General features: G+C 34.8%; 1 protein-coding gene across 1 annotated transcript in view; it reads left to right on the top strand.

The window, feature by feature from the left end:
* The window catches only part of GPATCH2 (G patch domain containing 2), a 176,381-nt gene that overhangs the window by 112,368 nt on the left and 49,615 nt on the right, over positions 1 to 14,398 (top strand). The window contains exon 7 of the mRNA XM_008584871.1: positions 9,685 to 9,724. Within this exon, the coding sequence (XP_008583093.1) occupies positions 9,685 to 9,724 (40 nt within the window). The remainder of the gene's footprint in view (positions 1 to 9,684; positions 9,725 to 14,398) is intronic.

The following is a 14,398-nucleotide window of genomic DNA, read 5'->3' as shown; positions in this document are numbered from 1 at the left end:
TTTTTTAAATAGAAAATACTTAGCAAAGATAAATGAAATGTTCATTAAAATAACTAGAGCTACACAAAAAGTGACTAGAGCCTCAATACAGCTTAAGCAAAGAATTTAGTATCTAATTTCTGAGTAAAAATAACGTGTTAAATTTTGAAAGTCACATTTAATTATTCTGTTGACTTTCTAAAAATACAAATATTAAATGTGGAAAATAAAATTAATATATGACCATCTTTTAAAACAATATATGTAAGCACAAAATGGGATTTTCATTAACTCAGCTTCCATGTATGTACTCTCTAAATGGTTCCAGAATTTACTTTCTCTTTAACTTTTTCCGATCACTTATGAGATACATGTTTTTAAGCAGAGATAAATATGATTTATTAGTTGATTTTTAAATTGATATTTATATTTTGCTTTAAGTATTTACCTGAGGAATTGTATGTAAATAAACCTTATTTTAAATGTACATGGGTAACTCATAATCCTAAAATGAATTCCTTTATAAAGCAAATATTCACCCCTGATTTTATCTTTTGTGTAAATATTGAGTTTGCTTAGAGCAAGATTTGCCTGGATTAAAGGTTACGTTCACTGGGAATACTTTTACACTCTGAAATTTAGCATCTATTGCTTTATGGTGAAAGTGGCTTTAACTCAAGATTGAGATAAATAAGATATACAGGAGCGATTCCTCCCCTGATTTAATGTGATTCCCTTGGGTAAGCCATTTAGCTTACATATGTCTTAATTTTTATAGAATAAGTATAATAACAATCCTTCCTTATGTATGATATTTTTACAAAATACCTATGTAAAGAACAGAAAGATTATTAAACTAGGTGTAAAACATTTTGAAGTGATGAGTGATGATGATACTTTATATTGTACAGTGTATTTTATTTTGCAGAGTATTCTCATGTGCACCACTGTTTTGAGTGTTTTTACTACCTCTGAAGTAGTCATAGTAGGTACACACCACCCACATTTCCTAGGTAATTTGACTTTTCTGAAGTCACACACTCTACTCCACTCAACCAAAAGTCAATTAAAAATAACTATTAAGCATTTATTTTGTGTTTGGTAACATGTAAATCTGTGGAGGAATCCTATAAATAGCACCCATTAGCCCTGGTTTCTGTATAAATGTCTATGAATTAAAAGTTCACATATTACTGTTTCCTACTGTGCATTACTTGGGGAAGGAAATTAATGGTGTCCTTTTCATCTAAGATTTTGGTTTGCTTTCGTTTATTATTTGCTCACTTGGTGTGAATGAACTCCCTGTCAGTTTCTACATTGACACATGTGCCTTAGTCTTTTGGTATCCTCAGTTGTGGTTGCTACCAAGACCTAGTTCTTATTAAGCTGTGTGGGCTTACTAATTCTCTATCCTCTTGCCCTAATTTTTATTTTCACTTCTTGATCTATGAAACTCTGTTGTAGGATGTTGGGTTAGGAGTTTGGCATCTATTTCTGCTTCTCCTTGTCCCTCCCCACTTTCTGTTATCTATTTCTTCATACTTACAATTCTCTTCAATAAAATAGTTATGGTTCACAGGTAAGATGTTTAGTATAGAAGGTTGTACAACATATTCAAGCTTAATTCAAATTTTTAGTGATAATCCATTTAGAACAGTCCTATCCAATAGAACTCTTTACAGTAATGGAAATGTTCTGCAAGTCCCATTATGGTAGCTCTCTAAGTCACTTGACATGTGACTGTTGCAACTGAAGAACTTAATTTTTAATATTAATTTAAATTTAAGTAGCCATATATGGCTAGTGGCTACCATACTGGACAGCACAGATCTAGATCATTTTATATATATCTCACTATTGAGTTAAAATAAAATTATGCTTCTGAGTCCAAAAAGTAGAAATTTTTCTTTAACAATAAAAACCTGTATTACAGGGTGCAATAGTTCTTTCCTTCTGAAAAGTGTATTTTAGGAGACCTCAGTTAAGAATCTTGAGTTAGGTTTTGTCCTTTTGCATAGACAGAATATTAACGGACTCCCACTGAAATCCTGTAGGTTTCTGCTACCTGCAGTTCAACACTGTGTGTGGGGAAGGGATTAAGGAAGAGTGAGAAGGAACTAGTGTAGTGCTCTGCATCTGCAGAGATTTTAGTTTGACAGAACCTTCTTCCCTAAGGGTTTATTTTCTAGTCACACTAACAACAACAAAAAATGCCTTCCACTCAGCTGTTACCAAGCACTACTGCTCTACATGAAAGACCACATAGTGAGGGTTCCATGCGCAATGGCTATTCCTGTTATCAGCAGAGCCGTTGTGAGGATTAATGAAATAATACATGTCAGGCTTAGCTCCTAGACATGCCTCAACTGCATCTGCATCCTAGAGGGAGAACTGAACTTGGAAACCATACTCGGCCCCTCTGAATTGTGGCAATGCACACGTGTCTGTCGGCCTAGCCATTCAAACTATTCTGTGCTCTCTGCTCCCAGGTGTTTCTTCCCTTGTTAGTCTCCCTGTGAGCCCTTCTAGAATCTTGGCTTCAATGTAAATAAATGTAAGCCCTACAACTCCTTTTTCTCTGACGGCTTTTTTTCCTCCTCTGCCTTCGCATAAACTTCACTCTCTCGCTTCCAAGAACATTGCTTCCTCTGAAGTTCCTTATTCACTCATTTTTCACTAAGAAGTTGTTAAGAACTTTTACTTTCCAGGAATTAAACTAGGTGCTGGGAGCACCAAAAAATGAAATAAAATAAGATAAAAGAACACAAAAAACATAATGCTAATTGAAGGCAGCGAAGGGGCAGTGCGGTTAAGAACTCGAGGCATGGAGTCACACAGCCTGGATTCAAGTTCTGCTTCCAGTACTTGCTGGCTTTGTGAGCTCGAATAGTAATAGGACTATTTCATAAAGTTGTTGGGAGAATTGAGTGAGATAATCCGTGTATGTTCATGAGTGTGGTGCCCGGCACATGTCTAACATGTGTGTGGTGGCAGTGCTGTCACCACTGATCCTGTTACTACTCCACCACGTTTGCTACAACTACTACTGCTCTTGCTGTTACTGTTGTTATTAACCATTATCCCTTTCTCAAGAACCTTTGATTTATCATTAGGATAAATAAACAATTACAGTTATGAACATAACTGCTTTAATGGAGATATGTGCAAAGACATCAAGAGTTTAGAAGAGGAAACATCTAAATCTGCGAGTGTGGGGTTTTCTCTCATTCCTGCATTCCCTAGGAAACACAGGCCGATGGAGATATGTGCAAAGACATCAAGAGTTTAGAAGAGGAAACATCTAAATCTGCGAGTGTGAGGTTTTCTCTCATTCCTGCATTCCCTAGGAAACACAGGCCGCCATGTGTCCTACCATGTCATTGCCCCTTCCTGATCATTCCTTTTTTACTCCTGGGTAAAATTTCTTCCTTGTTTGAGGTTCATACTTCCACCTACCCCTTCTCATTTGCTCTCATTCATGGAGGACTCTAGCACCTGGATTAGTTTTCCTTTCTGCAACAACTTGTCATCCCAATTTATGACAATATGTATAATGGTTGGAAGGAACATTGGCTTTGGAATCAGGAGACTTAAGTCTGAACTCCAGCTCTTCTACTTAGTTATGAAATCTTTGGCAAATCACTTAATCTCACTAAGCCTGTTTCTTTATTTGCAGAACAGGGATAGTACCTACCCTTGGGGTAGTTTAAGAATTAAATCAGAACAGCGTCCGGCCTTTGGCAAGGGCTCAATAAATGCTGGTTACTTGTCAGCAGTGCTGTGGTGAGGCTTGGATGGGATAATATATGCTGGCCAGATCAGATAATATATGGCTCAGCACAGTTTATTTTCCTTCCTGACTCGAGCGTTCTTCATCTGCACACCACTTGAGTAACTCACTACTCTGGCTATTCTCGAATATACCCATCATCCAGAATTAATGTGGCTCTGAAATTATAAATTGTATTATGCCATTTTCTTATCACAGCCTAATATTCTTCCGGGCTTTTTTTCTCTTGTGGTTACTGACTTTGTTCTTTGGACTCATTAAGACTGCCTTTCAAATTTAGATGAATTTACGCAAATACACTTTCTTTCATTCCCCTTTTTCTTAGTCTTAGAGGGAAAGATTTTTTTTCTTCTGTCCAAGGCTGACTTCAACACCTATGCTTTTTGATTGAAAGAAGTTTTTTTTGTATCCAAAGTCTTCTTTCATCATCCACCACACTTTTCAACCTTTTCTTTTAATATCCTTCAACCTTACTGTCATTTCTCTCTCTTTCATATTTTGAAAGCCAAACTCCTAGAAAGAAGCGATTAAACTGCACCCACTCTGCCTCCTCACATCCGCCTTCTGCACCCACATGTGACATTATAATCCTGATTTCATCTCACACCTTTTCCTGGAAACTTCTCTGGAAAAGGTCAATTGTGTTTTGTCAGTCCCTATCACGTTTGATTTCTCTCTATTTAAAAGTGATGACCACTCCCTTCTTAAAACTTCTCCCATCATGGCTTCAGTAAACTTGCCTCTTGGATTTTTTACCTCTCTGAGCATTTATTTTCAGTCTTCGTACCCACATTCCACCCGACAGAAGGGAAAAGGTATAAACACACAATGACAAAGAAGGAAAGGACACTTCAGCAGATTAGAGATCTTAACTAGTTTCTAGAGATAGAAAGCACTTGGGTAGTTGTAGCTAACTGAGCCGGTAGAGGGAAAGTGAACTTAAATGTCCACTGTAGGAAATGCCCATTTGCCTCTCACAGGCCCTAGAAAAGCCGAAAACTTAGAGACAGGGTGGGCGTGGAGCTGAAATACTGTCTCTGCCAACAAGTAAATATTTATTCTCTTGAGAAATTTCACCAATCAAGAAAAAAGAACACAAGATGGTGAAATTTTGTAGGTTTTCCCCTTAAGAGAAACTTGTATGATCATCTTATAGATAAGCTTATTTATTGAAAAAGCTCTTCTAAGTTTCGTAGTGCCTTTTAAATACTGAATAGATAACTAAAGATACCAGATAATTAGAAAAGCCTTCAGTATAAAGACAGACCAAAACAAATAACCAGGAAAAAAGGTACCTGCTCATCAAAATATACCACTAAAATAGATTGATAGATATATTATAAAACAAGTATAGTAAAATGTTAATGGTAGAACCTAGGTAGTGGATATGTATGTGTTCAGTCTAAAATTTTTTCAACTTTACTAAATATTTAAAATTTTTCTTCATAAATTTTGGGAAAAAATTTAGTAAAAGAGATGAGAGATCAAATGAGAGATAAAAATGGTGAAATAAGTCAAAGAAGATCTAAAAATATGAAGAGACATTCCATGTTTATCAGTTGGAAGATTCAGTGTAGTAAAAATATTAGTTCTCCTCAAATTGATATTCAGGTTTAATGCAATTTCTACCAAAATCTCAGCAGGACTTTTTTGTAGATATAGACAAGATTATTTTAAAATTTATATGGAAAAGCAAAGGAATTAGAATAGCTAAAACAATTTTTTAAAAGAGAATAATTGGTAGGAATCATTCTACTAGATTTCAAGACTTATGTTTAGCTGCAGTATTCAAGACTGCATGGTTCTGATAGAGGGATAGACATATAAACCAGTGAAATAGAATAGAGAATCCAGAAATAGCCCCACACAAGTATGGCCAAGGGATGTTTGACAAAGGTGCGTTCAGTGGTGGAGGGATGCCGTTTCAGCAAAATTCAGGACTTGTTTTGCAAAAGACCCATTTAAGGGGATCAAAAGAAGCTACACACTGGGCGAAATATTTGCAAGCCACATATCTAACAAAGGACTAGTTTGTAGAATATATAACGACCTTTTGAAACTTTACAGTGAAAAACAAACGGCTCAATTAGAAAATGGGCAAAAGACATGAACATACATTTTACCAAGAGGATACTGAGATGGCAAATAAGTACATGAAAAGGCGTTCAGCAACATTATCATTAAGAAATGCAAACTAAGACCACAATGAGATATCACATCTATCAGAAAGGCTAACGTAAAAAAAGTAGTGATGTCAAATGCTGATGAGGATGTGGAGAAACTGGATCACTCATAAACTGCTGATGGGATTGTAGAATGGTGTAGCCATTCTGGAAAAGGTTGGCAGTTTCTTATGAAACTAAATATGCAGTACCTTACTAACCAGCTGTTGCACTCATGAGCATTGATCCCACAGAAATGAAAACTGTGTTCACAGAAAAACCCGTGTACTAAAGTTCACAACTTTATTCATTATAGCCCCAAATTGGATACATCTCAGATGTCCTTTAATAAGTGAAAGGTTAAACAAACTGTGTGCATCCATGCAATGGAATACTACTCAGAATAAAAAGGAATAAGCCTTTAGTATATGCAACAACTTGGTTGAATTTCCAGAGAATTATGTTGAGAGGAAAAGGTTAAACAAACTGTGTGCATCCATGCAATGGAATACTACTCAGAATAAAAAGGAATAATTCTTTAGTATATGCAACAACTTGGTTGAATTTCCAGAGAATTATGTTGAGAGGGAAAAAAAAAAAAAAAGCCAATCCAAGGTTATATACTGTACGATTCCATTTGTACAACATTCTTGAAATGACAAAATTATAAAAATGGACACTAGGTTAGTGCATTGATAGGAGTTAAGTGTAGGAGAGTGAGGGTCAGTGGGAAGTTGGTAGACCATAAAAAGGGCAACATGAATTATCATTGTGGTAATGAATTGTTCTGTATCTAGACTGTATCAGTGTCAATGTTTTAGTTGTGCTATGACACCATAGTTTTGCAAGATGTCATTTTGGGAAACTCAAAAAGATGCAACAACTTGGTTGAATTTCCAGAGAATTATGTTGAGAGGGAAAAAAAAAAAAAAAGCCAATCCAAGGTTATATACTGTACGATTCCATTTGTACAACATTCTTGAAATGACAAAATTATAAAAATGGACACTAGGTTAGTGCATTGATAGGGGTTAAGTGTAGGAGAGTGAGGGTCAGTGGGAAGTTGGTAGACCATAAAAAGGGCAACATGAATTATCATTGTGGTAATGAATTGTTCTGGATCTAGACTGTATCGGTGTCAGTGTTTTAGTTGTGCTATGACACCATAGTTTTGCAAGATGTCATTTTGGGAAACTCAAAAAGGGTGCACAGGATCTCTGTAATATTTCTTTCAACAGCATATAAATCTATAATTATCTCAAAATAAAAATTTAATTTAAAATTGATAAATTATTTAGGAAGTAGGATAAAAAAACAAATTTTAGTAGGGAAAAGGTAAGAAAACTAGCAGATAAATTCAGAAGATTCAACATTTAATTATCAGGCATTCCAGAAAGAGAGAAAAAAGAGAGCAAATAAATTTTCTTATATTGAAGGATACAGATCTCTAGATTGAAAGGTCTCACCCAACACAGTAAATGAAAAGGCCCACTACTAGAGAAATTAGAAACTCCCAAAAGTATGCAGAGGAAAAAATTCAGATCACATTGAGTAGAACAGAAAGAAGCATTGGATTGGCATGCTGGAAACAAAGCATGTGAAGAAGAAAACAGAAATAAAGTGGAAAAAAGATCAACTCAAACAAAGTACTTCTCAAAACTCTCAAAGTACCATTCAAGTGAATGTTTCAGCAGAAGGCAGAAATGAACTGAGAAACTGTAGGATAAAGGAAACTAAATCCAACAAAGGAGAAAAGTGATGTGAACACCCATTGAGGGCAACAGAAGTTCCAGGCACATCCAGAGAACAGCAGCTCAGATGAGGCCACGTGGCCAGGGGCTTTGGGGTGGAGGTCTCTGGGGGCTGAAGAAGAGGAAAGGAATAAGGGGTGGATATATTTTCAGAGATTTTTTTTTTTAAGTTTAAAAACTAATAGTAATGAGGATGTGAGAGCTCTAATAAAGAAGTCTGGTGGGTACATAGATAGCAGAGGAAGAAAAACTAGGCCAATACCAACTTTAGGGGAAGTAAAAAGAAAAACTATGGAAGAGAGAGTATTCACATAGTCATCATTTCTGGATTCACAATTGATTAGTCAATTATAATCAGAAGTAGAGGGTTGAGAGTTATAAAAGAGCTAAATTTATGAAAATAGGAAGTCAATTCTTAGCATCTAAAATCAATTCATCACAAATATAGCCATATTCTTTAGAAATATAACATTTAATACCAAAGGAAAAAACTAAGAGTTGCACTGGTTTCTCTGAACAGAGCTTAGCAGTCAAGAAAGGTGGGACAAGAGACTACTGTTTTAATCCTTTTAAAGTTGTGTGTGTGTGTGTGTGTGTGTGTGTGTGTGCATGTATGTTAAACTAACTGTAAGCATTTGATTGAAAAAATGTTTTTCTTTACATCAAAAGGCACAATCCATAGCATAGGGGCAATATCTTAGTTAAGCGTCTGGGGAACTGCAGTGAATAATTTGTTTCCAGTTGGTAATTAATCCATATGTCATTTACTAATACTAAGTGTCCCTTCCTACATCAATAGTGGAGTCTGGCCTGCCAAGAAGCATCATGTCTATGAGCTTAAAAAATGTTACAGTATGAGAACAGACATTCTACTAATGTAGAGACTGTTTATTCCCAGTTTAGTATCACAGAGGCTAGATAATATATAGAAGTGTTAGAGTCCCGGGAAATGTGCCCTTTCAATATAAGCTCCTTGCTCTTCTGCAGCATGGATGGTGAAAGAACCTACTTGGGCAAGTAACCTAACATCTGAGCCCACATTTGTGCATCTGGAACATGAGAATAACTGTAACGTTTTTATAAGGATGGGAAATAATATATGCCATGTGCCTAAAGAGTGCTTAGTACGTAGAGGTACTCAGCATTACAGTTTTGGAATAATAAATAGCATTCATAGTAATACTGATATCATTCCTATGATTGAGCTTTTATTGATTAACTTGCCACAAATATCTCTCTCGATTTCCTAATCCTTGGTATTTACAATTAGTTTTATGCAGAGTACTGCCAGAGGACTGGGCACATAGCTAATGATAACAACTGTCATTGAAAAGTTGTCTCCAGATAGGCCAGTATTAAGAATCTCGGGGGACTGAAACGGGATGGGGAGGGCTGGGCAGTGCAAGAAGGGAATGATTCAACTGTACAGTGACTTCTGGATGTTTAACGTTGTTGTTGAACTTGTTCTCAGCCAGAATCCGGGTTGTTGTAATGGAAGGAATGGGTCCAAGGTACCTTCTTCTGATGCTCCAGAATTCATATCAAGGGCTGTGTGTGGTGTTCCTGGGGGCATACCCAAAGAATATAATATTCTTGTATTTTTAACATATTTTTAATAACTCCAACAATCAAAAGGTCATAATTTGTTGTAATGATGCTATAATTAAGTTGTGGTAAATGATAGCATTTGTAGACTGTATAACCAGAATTGATTCATAAAATGAACATAGTTCCAGCAGTTTATGTTAACATAATTAAATGGAAATGTAATTCTAACTCAGTTTGCTTATTAAATTGAAAATTACCAGGTTATGAGCACTCTAACATTTCTGTCAAAATTGGTCTAAGTCTAGAATTACATGAAATATCCATTAAAATAAAGCATATTTAAGGCTCTGTTGCTGGTGGCCAATAAATTTCTTAAAGCACATGCAGATTGATCATGTGAATGCATGTGCTTTTAGTTAGGTTCCGGCTAACTCCTTTTCTCTTTCCTCTGCAGCCATTGGTTTAGCCCTGGGGCTAGGACAGAGCATGGCCAGGTAAGGAACATTCTAATCCAAAAGGAAGTTACTCAGTCTCTTTCAAATATTTAACTATTTCCCTTCAGGGTAGTAGATCAGCTTTACGAGAAAGGATATAAATCCCCAGCTTATTTTTAAAGGAGTTAATTCTGCCAGGGCTTAATACACTGACCATATGAATGATCCTAAGCATCAGAGTTTTCCTTTACTGCCACCTTCCTCAGCCACACATGTGACCTCCTCAGAAGGGCACTGGAACTCACCTGTTTGTAGGACTTCACTACTTACGTTTTTTTCCCCACAAAGTTAAGGTATCAAAACCACATGTATGCTTAAAAAAGAATTTGTTTTAAATATAAGATCAGCCAGCAAGAGAATATTTTTATCTTTGAAAAAGGTTAAAAGAAATCAATAGTGTCCTACAAGGTTACATATATCTCTATGAAATTTTTTTTAATCTCTTATTGGTATACGTGGCAGCATAATGATTAGCTGACTTAGCAAAAGGTTGTCATTCATTTTAGTTACTTTTACATATAAAATAAGTGGTCTACTTTCTTTGATTCTTGAATGTATTAGTTCTCTGTCTTTGAAGCATGATAAGATAATTTAGGGCTAACATTTCTGACAAGCTTTAAAGTATATACATTTTAGGGTTTGCATCCTTGTGAAGTTTGTTTTTTCATTATAAATGATAAAAGTTTTTTTTTTTAATGGATCAAAAACATGATACCTAAGAAAGTTCGCCTCTAAAAATACATGGGAATGATAAACTCCAAATTTTCAGGGATCATATTTTTTGAGGGGTAGAAAGGAAGGTAGGTAGTAGAGAGGGGTCCTTTGCTTGGTGATGGTAATGGGTAAGACTACTGGTGAGGTTTGATTTCTTGCGCTGGGCAATAGTTTCAGAGTTGCATATACCTTAGTTCCTTTTACTAATAAAAGAGAAGTAACATGCACTTCATTATGAACTATACTTTATTTCTTAATATACATGAGCCTAATAAAAATAACTCGTGAATTCAGTTTTAATGTTTTTTTGTTAACTTGCCTTTGTCCATGAGAGTGATTTGCTCCTTTAAAGATACTTCTCACATTAATGATAGAAAATGTACCGCTGTTTCTATAGACTCAGAAGTTAACGAGGCTAAGTCATATCTATGATGTGTTTATCTTACTTATTATTCAGAGTGCAAAAATTAGACTTTCTGCTTTCCCAAATGGTTCATATCCTTTTAGGAACAAGGCTTTCAATAAGATTCTGCTTCTACTATTAAGCTGTATTGGGATATAGTTTATCCCAAAATACAATTTTCTACTCTTTAGAATTTGAGAAATATTAGAGTGATGTTATAAATTTGTATTTTGGATTATGGTATACTTGGTTGGTTTTGGCCAAGTTTTATTCTGCAATTAAAAATTAATTAGTATCTAATAACTTATAAGGAAGATAGTTGACCAGTTGTTTTTTATTTTTAAAAAGTTTTTACTCTTTTTGACCCAGTTTTTTAATCAGCCTTTTGCTTAAACTTTGATATGCCATTTCAGATTTTTATCTTGACTAAACAGGTTATTAATTAAATACAGCCAGATTTTGTTGCTTGTAGTAATTATGTTCTATAAAGTTAACTCAAACACTAAATCACTGAGTACTGAACCATTGCTTTCAGGGAAGATACAGTGTTAGGTTGCTTGAAGCCCCTGCTCACAACATTTTCATCAACTAATCAGTAGATAACCATGTTTTACGTTTTTCTGTTTCAAGATACCTTATTTAATAGCTATTATTGATTCATTAACATTGAACTTAATGGCCAACAGCATTATAACTCATGTCTAAACTAAACTTACCTAACACACATTTTCTCCGTTAGGCACATATTTTCTTTGTATTTTCTCTGAGGCAGTATTTTCACCACCTCCTGGCTCTTAGGAACACCAGACAGCACTTCAGAACTATGCTGTGGTCATTTTAAACAGTCAGATCACCAACAAAAGCACAATAATGCAAAAAAACGTGGCACTAAACACACTGCAAAAAAAGACAATTTTTTACAGTATGAGAGTTGAAACAAGGCAGAGTGTCGCCTTGTTGGACCTCAGCTAGGAACATGCATCCATTATAGGCAACTCAAATTTTCATTACTTTGAGCATATCTGTGATTGACAGCAAAAGCATCAGAAATAGGCAGGTAGTTCAAAAAGTTCATAGAAAGATTCATATTATCTTTTAATTCTATTTTTTAACAAACTTTTCAAAGTACCCTTGTATTTATTTTGGTGTTACAAATAAATTTTAGCAAGTAAGTGAATTCACAAATATGGAATCTGCAAAAATGAGGATCAACTGTACATGTATGTATATATACAAATATACACTATTTACATTTTGAGAGGTAATAATTTCTTAGTTCAACTTAGACATAACTATATATAGCACAGTAAACTGTTGGCTAAACCTAAGTGCAAGTGATGAAGTACAAGACCATGAGGAAGAGTAAAAACCTTCAATATATTGTTGAATGAATGACTGTTAGCAGGCATAGTCATCTTCTATTTTTCTCATACCAATTTATCAACATAAAAATATGATAATATTAATCCAACTTCTTTTTAAAATCATCCCTCACTGCTTTCTCCCCATCTTATGACTATTCTTCTTTCTTGCTTTTCTTTAGTGCTAAATCCCATTTCCATTTATCCAGTGCATAATGATCTTACCTTTATTACACATTTATTGGATAACTTATCTATCAGCTGTTATCTATCAGATATTTTGTATTTTTACAAAAAGAGGTAATTGTTTTTGGTACATAGTTTTTCACCTGAGGTGGTTACAGTCTGGGGCAGGAAAGCAGTAATTACAGTATGTTTATAAAACCATAGAGAAAACCATGGAGAGAGCACTATAAATGCCACAAAAGAGACACTGAACTGAAGTTCCTGAACTGGAGAAAGGAGAGTTGGCTATATGGAGCATTTTTTTTATTTTCTTTTTTCATTCTAAGACTTTGCCTCCTTGAACATCTTACAGTTTGACATTCTGACTGAGTTTACAAGTAGCTCAGTGAGTCATAACTCATAGTTTAGGTATTACTTAGTTCTCCTTTCAGTGTTGAGTACACTGAGAGGCCAAGTGTGAAAAGACTTGGAATAATTTTGCAGACATTTGAGGAGTTATCTGAAAGGTGGCTGCCAGCAGAAACACTCCTGAGTTTGAATGCTTTATGCATATCCGCTAGTAAAAGGTGATTTCTATGGCATGAGAATGCGGCTGTTTGCTTCTTCATCTTGTGTTAGGGATTTGAGACTTCTATTAAACTTGTAAAAATACCATGAATAACCACAGAAATTCTTAGCTCTCTTTCTGTGTCAGTAAAATCCATTATACACAAGGAACACGTTTCTTCCTGGTTTAATATAGCAATTTTTAAAATTGTGTACCTCGGTTTTACATTTGTGGATTTTAATGTAATTCTTACATGAGTAATTTTTTAATATACATCTGCAGGTCACTAATAAGGGAATTGTATCTGCGTTTGGCGTAAGTCCAGCAATCTGAAAGTTGGAAGGTAAGAAGCACTTCGCACCATATTCGGAAGTTTTGTTTTTAATCAGAGTTGACATTACTGAGTCAGGAAACTGAAAAGTGACCTCACTTGTGACACTGATAGGAGTCCAAAGAAACAGAAAAATTATTGATAAGAAGAATTAAGAATTTCTCAAAATCTAATGGGCTACTCTTTCTTATTAGAGCAGGGATCAAAGATTCTTGGTTTTTTTATTGTGAATTCATGACCTGACTTTCTTCTTCCTTTCTTTCTTTTTTTTTTTTTAGAAAACATGTTGGGAATTTTTTAAATACAAATTTGTGTTTTCGGTTGTCCTAGTAATGCCTTAGATTAATTTTTCATCTTTGCCCCTTAAAAGATCGAGGTTTACATATTATCTTTTTAGATTCATGACCCAGACATCCAAGTCTGCATTTTTATCTGAGATTCATTTTAAAATTGCAAAGTTACACCCATGTTTACAGTTTTATTGGTAAGTGAGATAATTTTGTGATGGCATTTTTATATAGATGCATTGCATTAAGTAATTTCATTATGTGTCTCTTTTTATGTACAAAGCCTATCAAAACCGTAAATTTGAGGAAGAAAACATATTCTCGTATGAGTCTAATTTAAGGAGCTGTGACATCAAAGTTCAGAGAAGGTGCAATCTCATTAAGTTCATCCAGGTGTTGGCCTCTCTGAGAAATATCCAGATCTAGTAGGTACATACTGCCTAATGTTTGTTTTCGTTGTTATTGTTCTAAACTATAGAATTCTTTTCTTATTTCAGAACATTGTGTTTGGGATTTTGAGTTCTTTGTTCGAACTGTTTTTTAACACAAACCTCAGGAATAGTGTTCAAATACCTGTATCTGTCTCTTATCTTAAAGTTAGAAAAGTTAGTTAACTTCTGTTAATGTAAGATGGAGGTAGAGATGTCATCCTACCTTTAGCTATCTGTGTCACAAATGCTGGTTTGTATATGTTTTTTTTAAAGGCACTAGGCTTAGAAATGCCAAAGTAATTAATTTTTTTTTTATTTTCAGAAACAATTTAATGTTTATGGTACGAAGTGTTTCTAAATTGAAACACTTTCAGATTAATGGACTTAAGATATAAATGGTTGCTATTTTCTATG

Source organism: Galeopterus variegatus, unplaced genomic scaffold (genome assembly GCF_000696425.1).
Source record: "Galeopterus variegatus unplaced genomic scaffold, G_variegatus-3.0.2 Scaffold3394, whole genome shotgun sequence".
Taxonomy (NCBI): domain Eukaryota; kingdom Metazoa; phylum Chordata; class Mammalia; order Dermoptera; family Cynocephalidae; genus Galeopterus; species Galeopterus variegatus.
Note: the sequence above shows the minus strand (reverse complement) of the source record. Positions and strands in the feature narration are given on the sequence as shown.